Source organism: Ursus arctos, unplaced genomic scaffold, assembly GCF_023065955.2.
Source record: "Ursus arctos isolate Adak ecotype North America unplaced genomic scaffold, UrsArc2.0 scaffold_5, whole genome shotgun sequence".
Taxonomy (NCBI): domain Eukaryota; kingdom Metazoa; phylum Chordata; class Mammalia; order Carnivora; family Ursidae; genus Ursus; species Ursus arctos.
In genome coordinates, this window is record NW_026623067.1 from 87680133 (window position 1) to 87707473 (window position 27341).

A 27341-nucleotide genomic window follows, 5' to 3' on the forward strand; every position below is an offset into this window, starting at 1 on the left:
GATGCTTTATGGAATGTCCAGGCAGGCATAGTGTTTCTTTCATAATAGGGATAAAACACATTTTAAAAAATGATTCTGTATATAGAAATGATGTTGCTTCACTATGAGATGAAGAACTGTTTGACAAAGAAATAATGCCAGAAGGTTTCTATTCCTTGGGAGAAATAGCTTTGTCTTCTCTCAAGAGAGAAAGAAAGAGGAACTAGATGTGATGCTTTTGAGTGTTTACTGCTAACACTGCTAAAAAAACAGTCATAGTCTTATTAGATGACACAGGAACAGACTCCGTTTTGTAATGCAAGGTAGGAACGAGCCACTTATTGATGTTTAGGGTACATCAAGACTTGCAGGTAAATTGAGATTCTTGACAGATGACCTTGAAACAAAGCAGTGCTATGTGATATTTCTCTACCACTGAAAAGAAAACACATTTTTGACAGCTGAGAAATGGTGACCAGATCTTGAAGTCATTGTTTTTCTTTTAAAAGTATTTGAAATATAAAACTTAAGAGAGCGGTCACATCTTTGCCAGGCTTTTCAAGAGCTTAAGGTAATATCGAGATCCCACAGATAAACAATGACTTCTCATCATTAAGTTTTTAAGAAAAACTAAATGATAGGATTTAGTGAGGATTAAATTTAGAGCACAGTTTAACAAATGCCTCACAATTTCACACGGACAGATATTTATGCAGTTGGATCTTTCTTGCCATATCTAATACTGATGGGAAAAATACAGGTTCACATAAAAATTCCTTGATGTAAACATATGATAATAGTATCATTGCTCTTCCCCCAGCTAATGCTCTATTGGGTAATCACTATGACCAAACTTAAACAATGCTGCATTTTATGAGCACCTTCAGGATGTGTTTTACCTAGTTTATTCTTTCAAGTGTCAAATAATCATTTTAAAAGAGGGAAAACCACTGTTTGTATTAATGATTGATAGTATAGCTTGTAGATAATCAATGATGTACAATTATTTTTCTAATAGGTTAGATTCATAGTGGAAAGGGAAACAAAAGAATGAAATTCTAGGTTCTATCACTCTACCAAGATACAAAACATTTAACAAGAATAAAGTTATAGGGGCTCCTGGCCATCTCAATCGGTTACGTTTCTGACTTAGGCTCAGGTCATGATCTCATGGTCCTGGATCAAATCCCAGGTCAGGCTCTTGGTAGGGTTCCTGGTAGGGCTGCTAGCTGGGCTCCAGGTCAGGCTCCCTGCTCGGTGTGGAGTCTGCTTGTCCCTCTCCCTTTCTCTGCCCCTCCCCCAGCTCATGGTCTCTCTCTCTCTCTCTCTCTCTCTCAGATAATAAGAAAAAAAAGAATCAAGTTATAAACAGTAATGTTACTATCATCTTTATTACCAAATATGACTGTCAGTGCTAGGAGAGTTTTTCCTCTTTCTTTCTAACATAAGCCTGACCATGAGATATAGATGAAGAAAAATATCCTACAATTACTTACTTTACTGTCTTATGGAAAGAAAGCTTTTGCTGACACCATTTAAGAAATGGATACTCTTTCTGAAGCATAAGCTATGCTTCTGAACTTTCACCTTACAATGTGCAAGTAAACGGACTTAGTAAAAAGACAGAATACAAAATGGGAATTCATATTTTAATGTTGCTCTGTTATATATTTTTCTTCAATCACATAGCTGTCATTTTGAGGCCATATTGTTTCCCTAATCAATAAAAGCGGAGATGGAAGGATTTTCGAAAAATGTTGTACTCAGAACTGATCAAAATGTATTAGTCTTTGCTTCACCTTAATTATCCCAAATCAACACCTTTGTCTAGAAGTTTCTATATATTTTTTTTTCCTTTTAATCTCCCAGGTACTCTAATTGCTTCTACATTGTAAAGAATGAACATTGTCATGACAACTAAGAGGAAACTTTGCCACCAGAAGTTTTTCAAAATACAATGAAACACTTACTGTTGGGCTTTCTAGTGTTGGCCGAGATTATAAAAATGTGCTTTGTGCCTCCCACCTCAATCTAGATCAAAGTATTTTGTCTGCTTACATCAGGAAAAGAGTGTTTGCTTTTAATTTTTGTGTGGGTTTAGTTGAATATATTTTAGTTATAGTAATGGTACATGGAAGGAAAGAATGTTTAAAGCAATAAAACCTAACTTTCATGGGTAGGGAAGGTGGTGAAAATGCAGTGGACTAAGCATGCAGCTGGTCTTAAAAGACATGGAGCTTCAAAAACATATACCATGCTAAAAAAAAGGGGGGGGGGCAAGGCTAAACAATAGGGTCTAGGTTTGCACTCTTGGTTGATAAAACTATAAAGCAAAGCAAGCAGGGGATAATTATAAAAGTCAGGGTAGTGACTGCTTTGGGAGGATGGAATGGCTGAGGTTGAGAGAATTCATATGGACAGGCTTCTAAGGTGACCTGGGAGGTGGTTACAAGGGTGTTAGACTTATGATAATTCATTAAGCTATACATTGATCTAGATTTCTGTATCTGTGTTTTATTTTACAATAAAGAGTTTTTTTAAACTTAAAAACAATTTTTTTAAAATTTTATTTATTTGTCAGAGATAGAGAGCACAAGTAGGGGGAGCAGCAGGCAGAGCAGATGGAGGGAGGAGCAGGCTCCCTGCTGAGGAAGGAGCCCGATGTGGGACTCAATCCCAGGACCCTGGGATCATGACCTGAGCCAAAGGCAGCCGCTTAACCGACTGAGCCCACCCAGGGGTCCCTAAGGAGTTTCTTAAAATATAAGGGTATGCAGCTTTATTTTATTTTTTGCAGGCTTAGGTTATGAGCATAACTGTAAGCTATTTATAATTTGGAAGAGTTTTCTTGGACTTAAAGCAATACCTCTCCCATGGTACATCTCAAAATTGCAGAGAGGGTTACAGTTCACAGAGAAAGATCAAGGAGAAGTACCATAAAGAGAAGGAAAAAAACAATTATTTGAAAATAAAATTTTAATTTAGAATTGCCTTTAAATTATTAAATTATTCAGTGTAATGATTTTTTTCAAAGAGATACATGCTGAAGTATTTATAAGTGAAATGATATAATATCTGAGCTTTACCACAAAAATGATCCAGTGGGATGGGATATGAAAAAGTGGGGTTACAGGTGAAACCAGAGTGCCTGCATGTTGATAATTGCTGAAGCTATGTGATGGGTGCCTAGGGGATTATTATACAATGTTCTCTACTTTTGTCTATGTTCGAACACTTCTGTAGTAAAAAAAGTTTCCAAAGTAAAGTAAATTTTAAGGTATACAGTGAGAGCGTAAACACTTTATAAAATACCTTCAGACACTGTAGTCTATATGGAGTTTGTAGCATGCCAATCAATTTTATATACCTGAATGTAACTATTTGTAAAAATTCAAACAGAACTATTTTAGAGATTAGCCCTTCATTTGGTTCTAGTTCAATTACAAGCTAGTGACTTAAAATAATTGCAATTCAATGGCTCTATCACTGAAATGAAATATATCCAGGTATCTGAGAAGGTGGGGAGGTTGGTGTTCCAGGCACTCAGAGAATCACCGCATTACCGCTAACCCACAATAAGAGCAAGGGAGAGGTGAGCAAAGGTAGACTGCACAAGCAAAACCAAGTACGGAACTGAATTAATTCCTGAGATAACTCAAAGAGGGGAAAGCTAGAGGATAGCAATTATTTCTTAAGAAACATTGTAACTTTTGCTTTTTTTTTCTTCTCAAGGTACTATACCTGTTCTATGGAAATCAAAGGAGTTTGTTCTCTCTTACATACTGTCATTTACTTTAACACAAAATGTTAAAGCTATAAATAAATTTACTATAACTCACAATCTTACATTCTTCCTGTTAATATTTTGTTCATTCTTGAGCTAACATTTCCTCAATATAAGAAAAAGTATCTTTTCCTGGATCAAAATAGTACTCATAGTCAGCTTTTTTAGCTGCTTTCCTAATTACTGCCATTTTCTCTACAGATCAGTGTCCTGTAAAGGACAGAAAAATAGTTCACTAAAAGCACACCCCTTCCTTAACAGTAATCTTTTCAGATGAAAAAACCCTTTTCTCAGAGCATCTTTCCCAGACACACAGAACACATAAACAAGTCCTAGAAAACAAACACACACACACACACACACACACAAACCCTTTTAATTTGGAAATAATTTCAAAGTTATATAAAGATGCAAGAAAAAGAATATTACAGAAAATACCAGTATTCAGGGACGCCTGGGTGGCTCAGTTGGATAAGCTATCTACACACAGTGTGTGCGTATATATATTTTTCCATGAACAATTTAAAATAAGGTGTATACATCAGGCTGTTTACTCCTAAATACTTCAGTGTATATTTCATAATATTAGGGATTTTTTAAAACAGAAAAAACCATGATATGGTTTTCAACTTCAGTAAATACAAGAGTGAAACAATACTTTCACCCAGTCCACCAACCATACGTCCATTTTGTCCACTAACACAATAGCATCTTAATAACATTTCTCTCCCTCTGGTATAGGATCCAGTCTAGGATCAAATATTGCACTTAGTTATCAGCTTTTCACTGGAAAATTTCCACAGGCTTTGTGGGGCTTTCATGTTATTGATTTTTTTTTAAGTATACACAAATATACACTGTTTCTCATTTGGGCTTGTCTGATATTTCCTCATGATTTAATTCAGGTTATAAATTACTGGCCAGAATATCGCGTAAGCAATGTTGTATCCTTTTCAAGGTACCACAACTGGAAGCACAAGATGCCTATTTGCTCTTCATTGGTGATGTGAATTTTGATTACATGTGAAGGTGTCCTAGTATTTGCATACTACATGGTTAACTATTTTTTCCCTTATAACTAACAAGCAACCAATGGGAAATTTCTTGAAGACAATGCAAATATTCTGCTCCCCATCAAAATTAGTCCTATATTTAGCATACACTGATAACTCTTGCCTGGACCAATCTTCACAAACTAATATTTATCCAACTCTAACCTTCCTTCCATGTTTGCCACTTGACACGCATTATGCTGTAAGCAAGAGCCCTCCCTCTCCCTTGTCCATTTATCTTATTATCAGTATGAACATGTAGATTCCTAGCTTATAATTAATTTATAATTATTGGACTCAGTTCTTTTGGCATTAACATTGTCCCAATTTGGCCAGTTTTAGACCTGTTGAACTAGCCTCTATCATTTTTAAAAATCTCTTCCTTTATTTCTGGCACAACAAAATATTGTAGATTCATCTTTTACCTAATCTGCTCCAGTCTTCTGGTATTTCTCTAAGAAGCCCTGGTTCCTTTTGATAAAAGAATATTAGACACCAAACTATGCATGTTCAGCGTACTTCTCTGAGGCCTCTTCTTGGCCACCTTCTCACTGCCTCTTCGCATGGTCATTCCTTTGCTCACTCATCCTCCTGCTATCTCTGTGTGTGTCCTCATCTCTTCTTCTTACAAGGACATCAGTGAGATGAGACCAGAGCCCACCCTTACAGGCTCATTTTAACTTAGTTACTCCTTAAAGATCCTATTTATTCATAGGTACTGAGGGCTAAGGCTTCAACATATGAATTTTGAGGGGACACAATTCAGCCCGTTACATCTTCCTGTGTTTCATTTTGTAAAGACAGGTAAGTATGTGAATGTTTTCTTCTTTCTTACACAAATGGGAGCAGAGTATTTATGTTCCTTTGCACTTCCCTGGCTTACTCTTCTCAGAGGCATTTTTATGAAACACAGTTTTGAATTTTAGTACCCATTATGTAACATCTGTTACATATGTTCAATAGATTTCCAAGAATTTTTATGCATTTCCAGTGACTGCATGGATTTTAGCCTCGTAGAAACTGTGTTTGGACTAGAGGGTAGGGAGTCATTTTTAATGTTTGGCCTACCAAGGGGTCTTGCAAAACAATAATAACTAGGTACAATGGCTTAATCCATGAAGGCCGATATGAAATAATTAAATAGCAAAATTGTCGTGACAGTAGCCAGGGAGTATTTGATAGTGCGACAAAGAAGGAGCATTTTAGCCAGTAATTCTTGCTCAGAAAGAGAATCTTTTTCAGGTATGAATGAATATTTTCTCCCCAAAAGTCAGGATGATCTGTATAATCCTTCTTACTATCACCACACAGCAAAGAGAGAGACAATATAGAAATATTAAAGATATCCCTCAACTCCATCCTTACCCCCACTCCCAAAATATCTAAAAGCAGTTATACTTCAGATTAAATTTGGATTGGTACAACAGCAAATTAGGAAAAGTGATAGCTCATGTAATAGAAATATACTTGCTAAAGATCTTATACCTAAAGTCTAAACATACATGATTAACACGCAGAGAGTAGGTTATCTTTACAGAGGAAACTATCTGGCATAGTGAAGAGTGTACATGGGTTTTAGAGTAAGATATCTGCATATTAGTCAAGTCATTGGCCACCCAGCCAGACCACCTTTAGGTATTTGGAGAATCTGCCACTGTGTGTATGAGTCTAGTGGAAGTCAGGACCTAGATTCCTATGATGGAATAAAAAATAAAGAAGCTGCTTCACTACTATGGACTGAACTGTATCTCCCCCGAAGTTGATATGTTGCAGCTCTAATCCCCAATGTAACTGTATTTGAAGACAGGGTCTTTAGGAGGTAATTAGGGTTAAATGACTTCATAGAGTGGGGCTCTAATCCAATGGCACTGGTGGCCTTATAAGAAAAGGAAGAAAAATAAGAGAGAGAGAGAGAGAGAAGGAGGTGTATCCTGGCACACAAGAGGAGGTCATGAGAGGCTACAGTGAGATGTAGCTGTCTACAAGCCCCGAAGAAAGGTCTCATCAGAATCTCAATCAGCTGAACCTGGATCTTGGACTTCTAGTCTCCAGAACTGTGAGAAGTAAATTTCTGTTGTTTAAGCTACCCAGCCTGTGCTATTTTGTTATGCAGCTGAGCTGACTAATATATTTGCTCAGACCAGGAGATGCTCTCCATCTTCAGATGCTCTCCTTCTGGAGCAAATGATGTAGAAAAGGCACAGATGTAGAAAGCTCATGTTGATGCCAGAATCCTAACTAGACCCTTCCCCTGGCATTTAAAAAATTATTATTTCTTACATGTCCACATATAAACACAACTCTGCAAAAATACAGAAATATAATCATATATGCACAGTGTGCTTTTCAGTTTTTTGTTATCCTTGATTCTATCATCCCTCATCCTGCCCTTTGCCCCACCCCAGCCAAACACTTCTGGTGACAACCTAGAATATATCTTTCCGTGTTTTTCTCTGTATCATGTATGCATATGTGGACAAATACATATTCATATATGTATATATAAATATGTAGGCTCTGTGATGTTTTATAAAGATGGGATCATATTACAGATACTTTCCTGCATCTTGCTTTTCTTACTCAGCAACTCCTTATGGAAGTCTCTCCAAACTATCAGCGAGAGCTCAATTCATCTTTATTAATGGCTGCATTATATTCCATTACTTCCATCATAATTTATTCAGCCATTCTCCTTGATATCCATTCACTGTGTCCATTTTATTTTCTATTATGAACAAGTGGCATGACTTGGGCTAAACCTCTGACTGCCTAGCCTTCCCTTTGTTCCTCCAATAAGTTTGAGCCCACTCTCCAGCACAATATGACATATTTTTTAAAGGGAAAAAATAAAAAAATAAAAAATAATAAAGGGAATTAGTATATATATAATTTCTGGAAGGATATTCATAGACATTCTGTGGTCTCTGGTATTCTTGTAGTAGGTTACTGTTGTGCCTACGTTAAGCAGAGTCAGAATCTATCATCTGCAACCCACAACCCTAAATGGTACAACAGTATTCTCATCTTAGCTTTGGTATTATCAATTATTAATTACAATTATTATTATTTATCAATAACTAACCATGTGCCCTCTTTGAGCCCTTCCTTCCTTAAAGCCTTGTAGAATTATAAGAATTTGGTAAATACATGCAATATGGTCAATACAGTGATGGATATATGTTAGGTTCTCAATAAATGTTAACAAGAATCATCATTAATAATAAGTTACTAATAACAGTATAAGGACATGAAAGAGGATCAGTGGAAGATAGTCAAGAAGGTGAGGGTCCAAATGGGACCAGCTCAACTCTTCACCCATCTTATAATGAGAAGGATTGGGGGTTATTGAGAGAATCATGTAGTATTTGTATGTCTAATTACCTATTTATGATCTCATATGCTAATTCCCCAGTCTGGATTCAGGCATTCCTATTTTGCCTTTTGCATTTTCACTACAAAGTTTTGTGTGACAAGAATCCCTTATGATATTAACATAAATACTGAAAGGAGTGAGTAGATACATCTGATGACCACAGGCACGATTTGGCTCAGAATGGGTAGTGCAAAGAAGCAGCTCCTCTTACCCCAAGGCCTATCCTTTGCAAGTGCCACATGTTAAATTACCATGTGACACACTCCAAAAATGTATATATCCCTTTGAATGTTTCTTTACCATGTAAGGGTATGGTTGCAGCAGCTATTGCAATGAAAAGAATGTCTACATTTAGATGTCGATATTTTAGGTGGGTCATGAAATTAAATTTCCCTTCAGTAGTGAGCATATGTTGACAGTGCATGGCAGAGCTGTGTGTGTGCGTGAGTGTGGTTAGGAAGAAGGGAAGAGGCCTTCTGTCTTTTAGATGCATATTCATGGGAAAACTCATAAAGTTTTTTCAGAAAAGTTCCATTTATGTATTTGATTCTTGATAATTAAAGCAATTGACTGAAAAAGAATCACTAGTTTCACAGTTTTCCTTATAATTTAGTGCTGTTAACACATGGCAACTAATGTGTTTAATGTATTGTTTAGCATTTATTTTCTGGTTGTTCTATTTTAGAGTCGTGAGATAAATTTATTTTTATTGAAAATTATTTACCTCACCTTTTTGGATCAAATAATGATTTCCCTTTATTAAGCTTTCAATAGTTTCTTTGATATATTTGCCATTTGCCATTAACTGTCCTTGTAATTTTTCATTAAATTTTTTTTCAGTTTTAAATTAGTTTATTATTATGGTAATTCACACTCATGGTGAAAAATTCAAATATGATGGTGTAATAAACTGAAAAGCACAAATATGCCTCTTACTGCAGTCTCATTCTAGAGGTAGTTACAACTTACAATCTCTTGTGTACTCTTGCAGAAATATTATGTATATGTAATTTCCTTTTAGAAGGGATATGTAACTTTTTAAAAAAGATTTTATTTATTTATTTATTTATTTATTTATTTATTTATTTAAAGAGAGTACATGAGTGGGGGAAGGGGCAAAGGGAGAAGGAGAGAGAGAATTTTAAGCAGACTCCGTGCAGGGCACAGAGGCCAATGTGGGGTTTGATCTCACAATCCTGAGATCATGACCTGAGCCAAAATCAAGAGTTGGATGCTTAACTGACTGAGCCACCCAGGCGCCCCAAAAAGGATGTGTATATGATGACATTACATAACTAGAATTTTATATTTAACAGCTATCTTAAATACCTTTCCATGCCTTGAATATCTATGTATATTACATATCCTCATTGTTCATGTGATTTCTGTAAAATATTTATATACATTTGCATGTATGTTATTTTCATAGCTGATTAGTATTCTATTGCATTGGATGTATTATAAATTTTAATTTAAAATTTATTAACATTTAAAGTATTTTGAGGGTTTTTTGTTGTTGTTAGATTACTTTTAATACATGATTGATATCAATTCAATTCACCATCCTATTATTGAGTCATGGACATCAACTGATCAGAGGAAAGACTTGAAATTCACCAATGTCCAACCCATGCCAGCCCTGTCACAACAATAATTCCTATTGTGCTTCTCTAGCAGTATTCTGGAAACCAGTTAACTAAGCAATAACCTTCCTAGAAGGATTACTTTTGTCAGTAAAATTCACCTATACTGAGAGTTTGCTAAGATTTAAGGAAGTTAATTATTTTAATGGTCAATTATATAATTTTCTTTTTGATGACAATGAATGCTTACCAGAAAGGTGATGGATCAGTAAGATCTCAACTGAGCCTGTGTACATTGCCTAATTGTTGAGTCCCATAAGAAATGCAATGATAACAGCAAGATAATTGAGTGAAAAAGAGAACTAAAAAATTCTCCTACGATATGTATCAAGTGCTTCCCACTTATCTCATTTATTTTTGTAGAGTTTTTTGTTGTTATTGCTTTTGAGACTTTAATAAATCTTTTTAAAGATTTATTTATTTGAGGGGGGAGGGGCGGAGGGAGAGAATCTTCAAGCAGATTCACCACTGAACACGGAGCCCACTGCAGGGCTTGATCTCAGGACCCATGAGATCAAAACCAAGAGTTGGACTCAACTGACTGAGCCACCCAGACCCCCTTTAATAATTTTTTTAAAATTGTAATTGATTTCTTACTTTTCTATTTATGGATAGATTTCTCCCTTTTGGTTGATAACCCTATTTTGTGGTACCCACATAACAATTTTTTTTTATTGCAATTGAATTTTTACTTTTCTATTAATGGATAGATTTCTTTCTTTTGGTTGATAACCGCATTTTGTGGTACCTACAAACATTAAGCTAATAGTGAATACAAATAATGTTATCTTTAAGTTTCTGAGTTTTTTTTCCTTGTCTCTTATTTCATGAATGGCTTCAATTTTATAACAAGTCCCTTTTTCACATTTTCATGTTTATTTCTATTTATTTTGAAGTTATCACTATTTCAGATACCCCACAATGCATGTATTACCCGAATTCCTTTCATTCTCTTTTATTTCTCACTTTATCTTTTCTGTGGTATAAATGATTCCTGATGCAGGATATGCCTGTGCCTCTTTGAATGAACCCAGCCATTACACATAGATTGGTCAGGCATTCTCTAGTCACTTCCCTACTTTACTATCAGCCCTGAAATATGCATTATCTTTTGTTTCTTGACTATTCCTCTATTCCTCTGCAGCAACATGTGAAAATCCTTGTGCTGTGGGGGGGGAAAAAAAGATATGCTACCAAAACAAAAAACTGTATTTTATTTAGATTACTGTAAATTTTCAAGGTATTTTCTTCTTTGTGTTCCCAGTACCTTAGAATAAGGCTTGATACTTAGTAGACAATCGATACTTGCTCACCAGGGCATTTATGTGCTTTTTGAATAGATCCAAACTCCTGTAAGTGTAACTGCAAAATTATGTTTGGCAATGGAGAAAATAAAAAAAGAATATAGAAAAATAATAATTAATGTGTTAGGGTGGAGGAGGAGTAGGTGCTTTGCTGCTTACTTTTATTGTTTGGTATTATTATACTGCTGATAGAACAATAAAAATTTCTGTTAGAGTTTATCTGTTATAGGTCTGTGCCTGAATTCAACCTTCCATCTTCTTTTACCAGTGACAGAGCACACTGTGGCCTTTCTCTGACTCACCCCCAACATTTTTTGATACAATAAAATTGAACTGAAAAGAGCATCCAGAGTGATGTTAAGGGTCATGATAAAAATAAAAGCCAATATTGCATATTCACCCACAGGCCAAGTATAGTATTTAGCACGTTGCCTGTAGCGCCTCATTTAATCTTCTTGACATCATTAGGAGGGAGGATTATTATTGTCTCCATTTTACAGATAAGGAAGCAGAAACTTTGAGAAATCAAAGAACTTATTTGGGAACCCCCAGGATCTTGGGCCTATCTCCAAAGTCCTTTCTAGTAACCATAGTGGAGCCTGATACAAGCAGTTTAGAAAAGGGAGCCGGGAGGCACATCTACTTTGCTCCAAAAGGGTTTAATGGGGTTGATTGGCTATTCTTTGTTCAGTGGCTGTAGCTGCTACCTTAGCTTTGTTTACCCAAACTCAGATAAATCAGAATATCAGTGAAGTACAAATACGGTAGACCCATGAAGGGAATTATCTGCATGAAAGACAAAGGTATGGGCTGGGAAAATAAAAAAATAAATAAGGAAAACAACAACCACAGTCTTATTCCCAGTAATAAAAGAGTAAAGACTGCAGGTTTCACTCACTTCAGGCTCATCATTCAGAATCAGAGGAAAGTGTCTGTTCAGATCCGTAACTGCCCCTGGGTTCAAGGCCAAGGGTGTTACCAGCAAGAATGAAGGGGCTTTTTTGCACCATCTCTCTGCAGCTTTGAGAACACCACTTTCTGAGCCACAAAAAAAGACAACATACGGATCAAGGGGTAAAAGCGTGAGGCAAGGGACCCCTTACATTGTAGCCTTAAGAGTTTCATCGCAGGAAACCAAAGCAAGCAAGAAAAAAAAAATGGAGATGACTCCTTTCCTGAGTTCATGTGAGTTATGTGTTCATAACTAGGATACTCCCAGTGTTCAGAACTACCTTCCATTCCTCCCTGGCCTTCTAATTGCTTCCCAGAGTCACGCCCCACTGGATGAGGGTCAGCCCTACCAGAATTCACTATACCTAAGGAACTTCAATATTTTATCATTTTTGTTATTAAATATTGTTGCTCTATAAAGATAGTGAACTCTTGAAGGACAATATTATTTTTTGCCCCTTCAGTAGGGCTTAGCAAAATGTTTGGCATGGAGCAAGCAGTTGATAATTCCTCATTAACCTAATTTGACATTAGTTTGGTTCTTATTGCAAGTAACTCAAAACTTTACAAGGTTGCTAAAAGGTATAAATGAAAAGAAGAAATCCCTCCTTCCTGGCTATCACCAAGGACAACATTGCTTAGAAAGGATTAAAACGTTTTATATCTCTACCAACCATTTCCCTGGGAAGCAAAGCCAAGCCTGTAACGCTGATTAACAATGTTAATGTTCGTCTGTAGGTGGACAGGCAACTCAGAGGCTTGTTTCACACCTTCCCCCTCTTCCTTAGATAGAATGACTTAACTCCTCTAATTTTCAGAAAGAGCAGGAGAGGAAGAAAGAGACCGAGACTTATTTACAGCTACGTAGACTCTACCTGGTATACATATATCCTACAGGAATGTAGAAAGCAGTGAACTTTAAACTGTAACAACACAAACACTCTAGTTTAACCCTGTCTATCATATCAGAATAAATTAGGAACCAAGAACTGAAAAGAGACTTGATGCTTTAGGCCATTTAAGGGCCTTTTTGCTGAAGTCAGTGAAGTTTCAGTATCAGAAATAGCTGCAGCCTCTAGATCTCAGTGACTATAAGAAAAATAAAATACCACAACACACCTGGCAGATTATAGTTTTTCAGTCTAGTTGTTTATTTATGTGTACCATGCACCTTCTTGACTAGGAGACCCCGTCTCTGTAAAAAATTTTATTGCCAGACCTTATTCGCTGCCAGATTTCTCTGGTGATGACTGGGCGTTCATTAGCTTATTTGCCCCTTGTTGGAAATTAAATGGTGGGATGACTTGTGTTTACAACTAAGTTTAGTAAAGCCTATTTATCCATGGCAACAAGGAGTGAGCACTGGTCCAGGAGTCAATAAGTTTTAGCCTAATTCCTTTCTGACTTTCAGCAAAAACCTCAACTCTTTGGGCCTCATTTCCTTACTTTATCTGTAAATGAGCAGGTTGGACTACATTCTTAGAGGATCCAGCCCAACTCTGATGTCTTTGTTATCATCTCTGAGAAAGTGGGCTATGACAGAGAGGTATCCATCCAACTGAAAACCAGAAGACGTGGCTTGAAGTCCCTGCATTGCCACTTAACAGCTCGTTAAACCCTTCTGAGCCTCGTTTCTTTCATCTGCAAGGATCCATTCCAGTTCTAAATTCTATGATATTTAAGATATTGCTTATTGAGTCTGAAAAATCACAAACTTAAGATCTCAGAAATTACCTTTAAGATTTTCATACTGCACAGACTGTAGCACATAAACAACCCAATTTGATCATCAACCACCAGCACTTATTGTGCAAGCAAATGGTTTACCATCACAACCTTGCAGGCGTGAGAAGATGCATATTTTGCAAACACCATTCAGTAGAGGTGGCTTTACTTGCTCCGTCGTAACTGAATTTTCAATCACTGTTAGTATTTAGCACTAATTACCACCATGCTCTCTGGTTTTCATGAGGTTAAACACTGTGTCAAATTGATAAGTTATATATTTTTAACAGTCTAGATTGCCTGCTTTCTATAGAATGGTGCCACTGGCAAACAGCCAAACAAGCACAGATTGGCACCATCATATGATTGGCCATTGGAAAGCTGCATGCCCATTGAGGTGCTTATGTAGACTGCTTCCTGTAGTAGGTCCCATTTCAGGGTATGGCCAACTCAGCTCCTTCCTCTTTCAGGAAATAAAGTACCATTTTTCATACCAGCTTGATTCTGGACCAGGCGGTTGTCTGAGCTGTGAGAGTGCACTGAGCAGAGAAGGGCTGCTTCCAAAGAGATATCTGTAAGATGTTGAGGGGACTTGCATTGCTCTGAGGGGCCAACTTTGTGCTCATCATTCTCTATTCTGTCTTACTGGCTTTCCTGTAAAAGCCAGAAACAGAAGTGTTGGCTGCCAAAGATGGATTGAATCTTTATCTGGCAGATGCCAAAGTCAAAGAGGGAGGAAAAGAGATGGGCTGTAACATTTATTGAGCACCTTCTATTGTTGCCAGTCACTGTTTAACTCATTCAATACTCATGAAGTGACATCAAACATGATGGAATCCACAAGCCCAAACAATGTGGTCAGCACTCTGTCTCGATCTCCCAGCTCTATTTTCCCTGCTTGACTGTTCTCACATGGGCTCTCTTCATTCAGTAGCAAGATGGCCACCAGCAGCCCCACTCTCATGTCCTCCTAGCTTTGCAAGCTCATGGATGGAAGTCTTCTTCTTCCCCCATCTGTACAGCAATCTCGGGGAGATTCAGATTGGCCTTATTCTGTCACATAGTCATGATTGAACCAATCACCCCTCTGAGGCATGGCAAGCCTATTCAGGAATCAGGGTGGTACAGTGGTGGCCAGCCCCAGTGTAAAATGGGGGAGAGATTTCTATAAGGAACCAAAGGAAGAGGAGTGGGAACCCTTGCTAGACAGAAAAACTCTGTCTGTCCAAATAGCTACCCTAGACCATTGCAATGAGCTACTGAAGGATAATGCTGGTTTGAGTTGCCAGTTAGAATGTTTTCTTTAGAAGAACTGAATTAAGAACCAAAAGGGAAAGTTAAGAGCCATTTACCAAGTCTCAGTGCATATATGTATTAAGTGCATGTACATTTATCAAACTACATAAATCTTTTTTCACCTTTTTTTCCTTTTTTTCATCTTTTGATGACTCTTGTGCAGAAATGGCAGTTAGCTTTCTCTTGGATACGTATGCAGTCATCTAGATTTAAAGGCATATGGTCTATCTTGGATCGTTTACAGATTGCAAGATGGCTCTGAAGCCAAACTTGCTGCTTATTTCATGCCCTGCACATTTAATTACTGCTTGATGTGAATGAAGCATTTTATCTGAAGATACGTGCTGCTGAAATTTTAGCTGGGTTGAGTCATAAAACAGTTTTCAACAGATTGAGGCAATCTTAGAGGGAAGTTTGTGAAGAAAGTTGGCTTGAACTATCCCACTATAAATCATAAATGTTTTGAATCAGTCTGATCATTGCTAGATAAGATGACAAATATAAGTGATCCTAGTTTAGTACTTTTCTGGAAAATTCTAAGGCTAAAAAGCAAAATGCTTCTATTGGGGTTAATCAGTATTGGTAAATGGTTAACTATTAACAGGTAGGTTCTGAAAGAAGAGGGCATTTCCCCTAGCCACTTCTTCCTTTTTTGGGTTACACTTTAGTTTGGTACAAACTATTTTTTCTACAGCACAAGTTTTCTTAGTTCTTCCATGTCTTCATATGAATTCAACCGTTCCTCCAACTGGTCATCTTAGGTGGTGCTAGGCTGGGCAGGGAAGAAGCAGTAACTGGGGAGACTGTATAACCTGGCGTTTCAGCAGAAAAGCTCAAGATTTGAGGTGGTCCTATCTCATGGGTCTCTCTACCAACTTCTAATTATGTAAGCATAAATGTAGGGAAAGAGCTAGGCTTATGGTGAGGACTGGGTAAAATAATGCTAGTAAACTGCCCAGCAAAGTATCTGGCAACTGTCCTTCATATAAAGTGGCTTTTATATAAAGTTTACATAAAGTTCTTTGTATCGGAGCACTTGAGTGGTAAGGTGTAGTTGCTCGCCACTTCTGGCTCCTGTATACCTCTTCTGCACTAGCCTCTGCTTTTTGATTCTGTTGCTTTCCCTCCACGCAAAATAACTTGGTCAAAATACGAAGAAAAAAAAGGTTTTAGCCAAGCTCCGATTCTGAGAAACAGACTGGAGAAAGTAATTTTATTGACTTCTTTAAACTTAAAAGCACAGCATGCTCTCTCTCTGCATTTGAGTCTTCACATAGGCTGTTCCTTCAGTGAGGAACACTTTTCCTCTTTGTATTTGGTTCATGAGCCTTCTCAAAATTAAGACCTTAGTTTACATTCCTTTCTCTCCAGAAAGCCTTGCCTGATTCCTGCCCTGAAGCCAGGGTTCGATGTTGCATCTTCTAGGTCTTCTCTGCCTCCTAGCACTTTAGTCCCGTACCACAGCAGCGTTCACAGCAGTGTTCACCTGGGGTGACTGACTCTGGTAGAGACTGCAGTTCCAGGAAGGGCAGAGCTCATGTCTGCCTCATTGATCCGTATTGATCGCTATGCTCTTGGCACCTAGCACAGTGCCTGGCCAAGAACAGGCTCTCATTAAATGTCCTTCCTTGGAAACACATGTCAGTTTCTTTTCTGGAAAGGGCTCAAGGATCATTTGCTCTTTTGTATCTCCTCAGTTATCTGTCTCCTGGAGCAGTGCTTCTATTAAGGTGGAAATGTCCAATGGCTGTGCTGGCTAGCAGAGTAGCCGCTAGCCACATGCCACAACTGAACATGGGAAATGTGTCTAGTTGCGACTGAGGGGCTTACATTAGTTTAATTTAAGTAGCCATATGTGCTATCATATCAGCCAGCACAGTCCAAGAGCCTGAGGTTTAAATGTTTCTTTCCAGGAGCTGTAACTTGAGTAACTTTCACTTTTGGGGAAGATGGAATTATCACAAATCCAGAAGACTGGCAATAGACAGTCAAAGAATGACACCAAAGTTTATTTAATGTTTGGAAACAAGTTACCAAAAAACACATACATTGCATAACTGGTTAGGTGATGTAAGCATCTGAGTTTTTGGCAAAGCAGGGCAGTGTCTGGGTTAGCATGCCTCTCTGGGACCTTATAGCTGTGTGATTCGGGCAACTCACTTGACATCTTTTCCTATTAGTTTTCTTATCTATAAAATGGAGCTGATAATAGTTTCTCCCTCAAATTGTGTTTAGTGACTGTGTGTGTGTATATAAGTGTGAGTGTGTAATTAAGTGTTTAGCATAGCAGAGTATATTCTAAAAATGCTAATCACCACGACTGATTATTCTATTCTTCCATTTCTAAATCAGCATGGCATTTAGATATACAGAGGTATGTATACATGTGTCTATATACACCCCCCAATATACCCACTACCTTTGCTTGGCAAGTTTTGATCAGGTAGAACAGGCATGTGAGTGTGAAGTGCTAGGAGAAGGTTAGAGAACATGTGTGATAGAATGTTAACCTGGACCATTATTAGGGAAGGTGACTCATTTTAGAAAGGGAAAGTATCTTGAAATGTTATTTTTAAAGAGCGACAAAGTTTGAAGTAGGAGTAGAATTACTGCTTGGAGAAAGGCTTTGTTGCCAACATTTCTCCTCTGCTCCATTTATGTCACCTGTCCAGGTTGCCCTTCTGCCATCCTCCCAATAGGCAAAATGCTGAGTGGGTAGCTGCCTTGTACGACTCACCAAACGGACCGAAATGAGCTGAAGCAATGAGACCAAAATCCAACCTTCGAGTTTTGCTACTCAAATCAGTGTGCTATACAATGTTTGTGTGTTCTCAGTGGCCCCTTTGCCCCATTATTAGGAAATGATGTGAGCAAGGGTGGGAGACAGGGAGAAGGTTTCCAGAATCAGTAGCTGATTTGCAAGCCTGAGGAGTTTGCATGAAAGGCAGCAGTAAAAGTCAGTCATCAGCTCTGATATTTATAGTGAGGGGGAGGAAAGAAAGAAGAGAAAGCCATGAAATGTTATCAGCAAGTCAGGGAAATAAAGCTATTCAGCATAACTCATACATTACTACCTGGTCTTCATTTTTTTTTTTTTTAATTTATGTATGATGTATATGTGGGGTCTTTTTTTTTTTTTTTTTTAAGAAATGGAAACAAGAAACTGTCCTTCCTCTGATCAATGGTATATGGTAAGTTACTATATTCATTTGATACAAGAAATTGAAATGAACTAACCACAGATGCAGAATGAGGAGTTCTAAAGAGCAATATGAGGCTTCCTTTGTTTTTTTCCTTGCTTTTTTTATGTCAGAAGTTGAGGAATCACGTTGAATTTCAAATAATCTGGCTGGTCCCAATACCAAACTGTTGCCTATTACTTTGCAACTTCAGATGCATCTTAAAAACTATCTTATAAAATACGTTTGGTAGGGTGAGAAGACAGAAAAAAACATAGTTCTCACATGATATTAAAAGAATATCTAGTGACTTGCAAATTAGGAAAAATACAATATTGTACAAACAGCAAGCATTCATTTTATTATCAATATTCACAAACAAAAAAATAGTAATAGTCTCAGAGGCTATGAAAACTGTTGAAACCACTGAAATGCCACAGAATTGGGGAGTTTTAACAGGCCCCCATGAATTGTCACTATTGGAAGTCCAGAATTATCTGGACTTATTGCTTGTTTTTGTAACTTTGACTGATTATTATCCGGGGAGATTAGACCATGGTGTTTGGGATTCTAATTGATCCTCCAAGCTTGAAGATTATACTACCTTATAGTATCGAGCAACTGGAAAGCAGGCAAGCATTTTGGGGGAAATATGCTCAAATATTTGGCCAAACTCCCCTTTAAATGTCTTCTAGGGTCTCTGAAAGGCATTCATTTTAGCACTGCAACTGCTCCTTGGATTAGAATGAGGTCCCTTTGGGAAGGCTTATAAAAGCATTTGCTTTTGCGAGGCCACTGGGTTTCCACTGCAGTGAGCTAACCAAACCAGCAGCAGTAACAGAACTTAAGAGTCTGAAGGAAGAGTAGCTCTCTCTGCCTGTTATTTTGCATGTGAGAGAACTGGAACCCAGAGGTTGGAGGCCTTGCCCAGCCCTCACACTAGTCAGGGGTAAGGCTGGTCCCAGAACGGCACTTTCTAATGCTCATCTAGTGCTCCTTTGACAACAGCATGCTCCCTGGAATTCCATGGTACCCGGTACCTACTCCAATACCTGGCACATAGCAGGCTCACTAAAATGTGTATTGACTAACTGAATGGCCTGAGAGCCTTATATTTTTAAAAAATAATTTTAAATTAGTTAAAAGTGCTGAACAAATCTGGTTTTGGGAGATGTTAGCTAAATGCTAACAAGACCATTATGAACAAGAAGAGGGGCTAATTGGCTGGCTCAGTCAGTAGAGCATGCTATTGTTGATCTTAGGGTCATGAGTTCAAGCCCCACATTGGGCCTAGAGCTCACCTTGAAAAAAAAAGGGGGGGGCTGCCGAATAAAAGAAACAGGAGGAAATAATTCAACTGTGGCCTATAGTAACAGTTGAAACTTATCTCATGATGGAGAGGGGCTGGGAAATGTGGTAACTTGTGACTATATCAGAAGCATTAAAACATTCTTGGCTATGATGCAGAAAAACATAGTGTGAGATTCCTTTGCTTTCTGCTGCCTTTCAAACAGCAGGTGTGTGCTCAGAATGGTTCTTGTAAAGAAAACAGGGTGAAATTTTGACATCAAAAGGTCTTGAGATAACCACAGTAATGAGAATGACCACTGGGGAAAGAGCATCCCTCTTTTAGACTGAATTAGAATATATCTATTTTCAGCATTTTTATTCAAAAAAATGGAAATTTTGCTTAATTTCCATTTATCCTGTTCTAAGTCTACCAACCCTGCAAAGCAGAGGTATGATTGATCTTAAAATGTCAATCTCTCACCTAAGGAGAGGAAGAAAAGATGTATTTAAAGAATAAAATGTCATAGGGGTTCTTAGGAGAAAAGCTCCTGGGTTTGGATTTTGTCTTGACAGCCAGGCTTCCAAGTGAGTAATTTTGCCTCTCCATCCATCTTGTAGCAGCTCCCCAGACAGCTATGAGTGCAGACATTCAGATGAGCAAATGTTTGCATGTTTTAGGCTCTTTTTTGGCAGTTCATCTACCTGGGCACTGACTTTCAATAAAAAGTTCTTGTTACCAAAAGAAAAAAGTCCTCAGAACTTTGGGGAGATAATAAAACTCTACTCTTGAATACACTCATACCAATAAAAACTCATCCACTAGGCTGGGTTTGGGACAAAGGAGCTAGAACTCATTGGCCTAGTCCTAGGGGATCCAGGAGGCCAGTGAGACCCACAATTTGGAGAGCTCACCTGAGTACAGTTTAAATATGACTGGGTACCAAAAATGTGAATGGATTCATCAGAGGGCCTGAAGAATTCTCAGCATGTAGATACAGTCTGTACTTGAACGCTTAACACACGCATGACAGTGTATATCCGGCAAACACACGCGTGACAGTGTATATCCGGCAAACACACGCGTGACAGTGTATATCCGGCAAACACACCCATGACAGTGTATATCCGGCATCTACAGCTGTGCCTGCCTGGCACATCAGAGGTGTTTGATGATTACTTTGTTAAAATAATTCAGCGTTAGAATTAGAAAAAATCTCCCACTGGTTTAAATATGGACAGAAATATATATTGTTTATTAAAATGTAGCCATTATTTTATGACCCTGTGAACTAAAAAATAAAACAAACAAAAAAATGTATTTAAAAACACCTTGAGGTGTTGTCTAAATTAGCCTTCTGTTTCAGAAAAAAGTCTTACTCAAATCACTCTAGAGAAATGAATTCTATTTCTCCCTTAGATGGAGAATGGCAGTATATAAAAGTCCAGTGACTGGTGCGTTGGTTTTCTTTATGTGAGGGCAAACAATTCCTGTTCTTGACATTTTCTGCATTTCCCAGATGGTGGGCAGATTAATGGCACCCCTTGTCATTGCTCTGGACTAGCTGTAGGGATCTCTAGTCATCCTGACAGCCTGGAAAACTAGGTTCCTCTCCTCATTCTTGCAGTCATTACAGAGGAGCAAAGGGCAGAAAGAAGAATCCCCACCATAGCAGAAAACCAGACCAAGAAGAACCACTCTAAAGATAAGACTCCATGGCTTGCTCTCACTCTTAGGGAGCCTGAGGAATGAGCCAGTCTCTCTAAGGACCACCAGGCTGCCGGAACCAAAGAAGTCTCATGTGTCCTTTTAAAGACGGGGAGGGAAAAAAGGGCATAGGTGAGAACACAGCTACAGTTCGCTATTCTGAAACAATTTGGAGAGTACAGCTCTAAAAAAGAGGAAAAGGGGAAGGGAGCCTACTATGGCCTGAATGTTCGTGTCTCCCCATAATTCATATGTTGAAATCCTAAGCCCCAAATGTGATGGTAATAGGAGGTAGGGCCTTTGGGAGGTGCTTAGGTCATGAGGGTACAGCCCTCATGAATGGGATCAGTGCTTTTATAAAAGAGAGCCCTCTTGTTCCTCTCACCATGTGAAGACAAGGACACAATAAGAAGTCTGCTGCAACCTGGAAGAGGGTCCTCCCCAACCTGGATGGCACCTTGATTTCAGATTTCCACCTGCTGGTCTGTGAGCCATAAATTTCTGTAGTTTATAAGTGACCTAGTCTGCGGTATTTTGTTACAGCAGCCGGACTAAGATAGGGCCCAACTAAGAATGTTTCTCATTAATTCTCTGAAGAGTTAGTCTACCAGGAAGCCAACTATTCTTACTTTCCAGATAATGCAAGTTTCATTCATTTATTTACTCATTCAAATTCAGTAAACAAATACAGTAGCTCAGACCAATATTATGGGTTGGCTTGGTAAATACCTCTCTGCTTCTTAGCAGAGAATCAAGCAAGAAATTTACATGTGACTTAAGACTGTTCTAAGTAACTTCTTTTTCTAAAAAGTTAATTTACTTAAGTAATCTCTACACCCCAACTTGGGGCTTTAACTCATGACCCCAAGATCAAGAGTCACACACTCTTCCGACAGAGCCAGCCAGGTACCCCATAGACTGTTCTAAATAATCTCTGTCGGTTACATAGTTACATGCTTATAGTCCAATCATATCAAGGACAAAAGGAATGATCTCAAAATAAAATCACCCTTCAAAAATTGTTAAACAGGCCTGGAAGATGTTAAATTGAAGAGATAGCTTAACATCAAGTCAGGGTCTGAATATACCAGAACTGCTATGTCTTAACAAATTTACTCCCCTAGGGGCAACATAATATACATGAAACTGAAAATGCACAGGCCTGCCATTCCCCAATGGCTGTAGGGAAATACTCTAATATATTTGGAATCTGCCAAGAGAACAGTTTACCCTTTCAGTTATGTCTCATTTTATGTTTTTGAATTTTTAATAAGTTTTATTGATTCTTGTTGACCATTTTTCTATGACACACTGAGAAAATTGTTTTAGAATTTTCTCTCTAAACACCATCCATAAAATTTAATTATATTGCTTTTTGTTTGTATAGTTCTTAGATGCTATTTTCCCCACTTTGTGTCAATGACTCATCGTAGGGAAAAAAAAAAGGTTCCCATCTATTTCTTACTTGGTATCTATATGACTGTCAGGGAAGACATTGGTTTTATCCACAAACTACTGTAGCCAGATTGTTGCAGAAATACAAATTAATTAAAGCAGAACGGAGGTAACACTGTTAGCAGGAACCAGAGAGTTAAATCTAGGATCCAAGGTAATTCCTATAAATGAAAGTGGTTGTGATTTGTGTCTGAATCATGGTAGGGTATTAAAGTGTAAGAGGGAGGCTGGGATGGAGAGACAGAGAAAACCTCACCGCAGCACATGGAAGTTTCTCCTTAGGAGAGCCTTGTGGCTCACTGTGCCTGTCAAGTAGGCTAATGTGCCTGTAAATTTCCTCTGACAGAAAACACATCACAGCAGCACCACCAGGAAACAACACAACCAAACTGTGGAAGACTGAAAGCCCAGCGCTTTCAAGGGTGATCAGAATGTAACAGAGTAAAAAAATACAATGCATTGAAAATAAACAAAGGCTAGGAAGAAATTAGATCACTTTCTAAGAAAAAAGCATTTATCGTTTACAGGCCAAAGGAAATGCTTCTCCCACAGCCATTTTTTATATATTATTTGGCAGTCTCAGTTCAAGGTCAAAAATATCAGAGGGCAAAAGGAACAGGACTCAAGATTTAAGATTTGTCACGACTGGCTTTGTAATTGCATAAATATTAAATATGTAGAAATAATTGTAAGCACATTATCTCCACATCTCCACACGTTGCTTTAATTTTTAATGTAATCTTTTATCTGCCTTTTCCTCAGCTGGCTCTGGGTTTGTGATTTGCATAGCTAGAATGATCTGGAGCCATCAATTTAGTAATGAAGTCACTCATTGAGCAGAAGAGGCTTCTAAAGATTATACAAAGCTGCAGGAAAGAAGGGTGTGGAAATGAAATTTTATGTTTCAGGTAAACGGGAAGTTTATTTTACAGCACATTTTCCCACTGTAAATTTAATATGGCCACTTTAAAATAAATTTGGAAAACAGAGAAGAGGGGGGACAAAGCACCCACATTTTCATCACCCTAACTTATCGGTGTTGTATTTTCTGGTCTTTTATACCTATGCACATATATTTTTAACACAAATGTAATCACTATGTGTGTGTTGATAAAATTTTGTATCCTTCTTTTTTCTCTTATTAACATGGTCATCATAACTATAACTTTTATGATTGTAAAATAATAATAAAAAAAAAGGTCTGATGTTTACTCAGCCACTCAGTTTCTGGTAGCTAGCATAGCAGAATGGTTAAGCAGCTGAAACTGCAGCCAGATGAATCAAATACCAGCTCTGCTACCTAACTGTGGATCTGGACAGTTTAGTGAAGGTTGCATCTGAGTTTGCTCATCTATGAAATGGGTATAATAACAGTGCTTCTGTGAGAGTGTTCTGGTGAGAGTTAAAGGAAATAATCCATGGGAAGCACCTAGCCTGGCTCTATTATACAGGGAGGACTAAAGGCAAGAAAGTCAAATACATTACAGTGCGTTTCAAAATTAACAAAAAAAGCTTCAGTCCTACAAAATGAGTCTCCTGAGAAATTGCCATCACCCCACAAGTTCCCATGTGCCTTTTACTAGTAACAACTCCCCATCTCCACTACTAATCAGACTTTGATGGTTAACATTTCCTTACTTTGCTTCATGCTTAACATGTATGTATGTTTCCCGAAAAATATAGCTGTTTTGCCTGTTATTGAACTTGATGGAAATGGCATCTGTCTGTCTCTCCCTCTCTCTCTCTCACACACACATTCACGTACACAATATCATTCTGTATTTAGGAGGAATACAATCCAAGGCTTGATTTTGTTGTGATGAAGAAAGGTTTGGACAGGGAGCCAGAGAATTTGGCTTCTAATCCAGTCTCCACGAGATCCCAGGCAAATGTTTTTGCTTCCTTGGGGCCTCCATGTAAAATGTGTGCATGTGTTAAGTGTCTTTGAAGCTTTGGAGTACTAAATTGTTAAGCCTTTCCTATTTGAGTACTGTGTTGGCATATGAGAAACCAGAGCCAAAGAGAATCCAGAGAAAGACCTGGGGCTTGCTGGAAATAAGCCTCCTCTTCCCCAAAATCATGCCAGTAATAGTGTCAGCAAACAAAGCACTATAAAAAATCAAAGTGATAATCCTACACCACAATAATTTTCCCTTCTCTGACATGTGCACATTTAGATATACTATTGGCCTTAGTGATCATGTGCATGGATATTTTCCCCAAGATAAATCATAGCCATAAAGAGTTGAATGTCAGCAGTTTGAAGTTCAAATAAATAATTACATGTTATAGGTTTTCCTGGACAGAGTCAGTTTTAAACATCTTCACTGATTCTCTCCGTGTAAATATTTCTTATATGTATTTCTGTATTTGTGTCTGTATTTCTCTTAATACAGTATGGAGTTTCCTCAAAAAGTCAAAAATAGAGCTACCTTATGACTCAGCAATTGCACTACTGGCTATTTACCCCAAAGATACAGACGTAGTGAAAAGAAAGGCCACATGCACCCCAATGTTCATAGCAGCAGTGTCCACAATAGCCAAGCTGTGGAAGGAGCCGAGATGTCCTTCAACAGACGAATGGATAAAGAAGATGTGGTCCATATATACAATGGAATATTACTCAGCCATCAGAAAAGATGAACATGCACCATTTGCATTGACATGGATGGAACTGGAGGGGATTATGCTAAGTGAAATAAGTCAAGCAGAGAAAGACAATTATATGGTTTCAGTTATATGTGGAACATAAGGAATAGCATGGAGGACATTAGGACAAGGAAGGGAAATTGAAGGCGGGAAAATCAGAGGGGAAGACGAACCATGAAAGACTACAGACTCCAGGAAACAAACTGAGGGGAGGGGGTGAGGGGATGGGTTAGCCTGGTGATGGGTATTAAGGTGGGCACATATTGCAATGAGCACTGGTTGTTATACGCAAACAATGAATCATGGAACACTACATCAAAAACTAATGAAGTACTGTATGGCGATTAACATAACATTAAAAAAAAAGAATTAAATGAGGCAGCACAAGTAAAGCACCTAGCATATACTGGCCATTTACTATATAGAGTTCATTTCTTTCTATCCCCATATTGGACTTCCTTTAGTAATTAAGATGATTAGTAAGATAATTTGGGGGGAAATTCTCTTTAAAGTACTTATAAAAAAACCCACACCCTTCGAGGAACATAAAGATTCACAAAGACAAGAGGAATAGCTCTAAATGCCATTCAAGAGCAAATAGACTTCTATTATGAGCCAGAGCAATCCATTATGAGTACTACCAATTTACCCCAACTAGTGGCTCAAGGCCTAAGTAATCATTAATTCATTCAACGAAAATTTATTAAGCTTTGACACTGCTAGACATGACTTCATTCATTAAGATACAGTGATAAATCAAAAGGTCCCTGACTTCCAGGAGCTTGCATTCCACTGGAAGAGACAGACAGAAAGTAAGTCAATAAATAATTTCAAATAGTGAGAAACACTATGAAGAAAAGGCACTCTTCCTTTAGCTCTCTTTCCCTTACCTTCTCAGAAGTTTATTATGTTACTTGATTCATCTTCTCTCTCAGCTTCCTTTCATGGAAGGGAAAACATAGGGAGGTGAAGATTATGCCAACAATGGCATGATTCTCTTAGGCTGGTGAGTAGTTTCAGGATCTGCGAAGGGTCTGGGGCCTGTCACTGTTTCATGGATGCCAGAAGAAAACACGAGATGCCTGGATTAGAGACAAAAAAGCAAGGGGCACCTGAGTGGTTCACTCGGTTAAGCATCTGTCTTTGGCTCAGGTCATGATCCCAGGGTCCTGGGATTGAGTCCCGCATGAGGCTCCCTGCTTGGTGGGGAGACTGCTTCTCCCTCTCCCTCTGCCTGCCACTCCCCCTGCTTATGCTCTTTCTCTCTGTCAAGTAAATAAATAAAATCTTTTTTTTTTTTAAAGCATGTCAAAGCAGCATGAGCATGATGTTGGTAGGTTTCCCATGTCTCCCAAATCCTAGAGGGTCTAAAGGAAGTGGTCCAGATGGATGCCATACACATAGCAGATTTCTGTCACAGGCCAAGGAATACCGAACTTGGAGAATTTACTGCTTTTATAGTGTTTGGTAAGCAAGCCTGTTATTTGTTTGGGAGGAGATATCACTTGGTTGCTCAAGTTTGCTCACTGCAAGCACAATCCTGAAATTGACCCAAGTAAAGAGTAGGCAGGGTCTTGCATTCTTGGCATACACAGAAATAATGCATAGAGGTGTTCATGGCCCTTGGAAGACTGATTTTCCCAACAGGTAGGAGATAAAATGATGGAACCCTCCATCCTTTATAGTTTTATGCAATTGTAATTATAAAGTTTTCTTAAGTTCTTACTCGCTTCCAAACTTTAATCTTAGATGTGATGTATTTTGGCAACTGAAGAGTTCAGTCAGACTTAGAGTGGCAGCTGGCAGGGGAAGAGATAAATTTGCCAGTTTTACCAAATATACCCTGAGGCTCTTGTATAGACACAGACCCTCTCATCATCATCAGAATGGAGCTAGACCTCATACCTTCCAGAAACCTCACCTCAGGCTCTATTCCTGTTCAAGATTACATTGATT

At 38.2% G+C, this 27341-nt stretch overlaps 1 protein-coding gene across 2 annotated transcripts in view; it reads right to left on the minus strand.

Annotated features, from left to right (window-relative positions):
• LOC125282947 (translation initiation factor IF-2) overlaps window positions 1-27341 on the minus strand; it is a 175089-nt gene that overhangs the window by 138353 nt on the left and 9395 nt on the right. The window contains exon 2 of one of the 2 annotated variants that reach the window (XR_008957662.1): window positions 26276-26467. Coding sequence is in view for 1 of the 2 variants with exons in the window: in XM_048220814.2 (XP_048076771.1) it covers window positions 26430-26467 (38 nt within the window). In the remaining variant the exon portion in view is untranslated. Of the gene's footprint in view, window positions 1-2089; window positions 26468-27341 lie in introns of those variants that run through there. The other variant, XM_048220814.2, reaches the window with a different exon arrangement.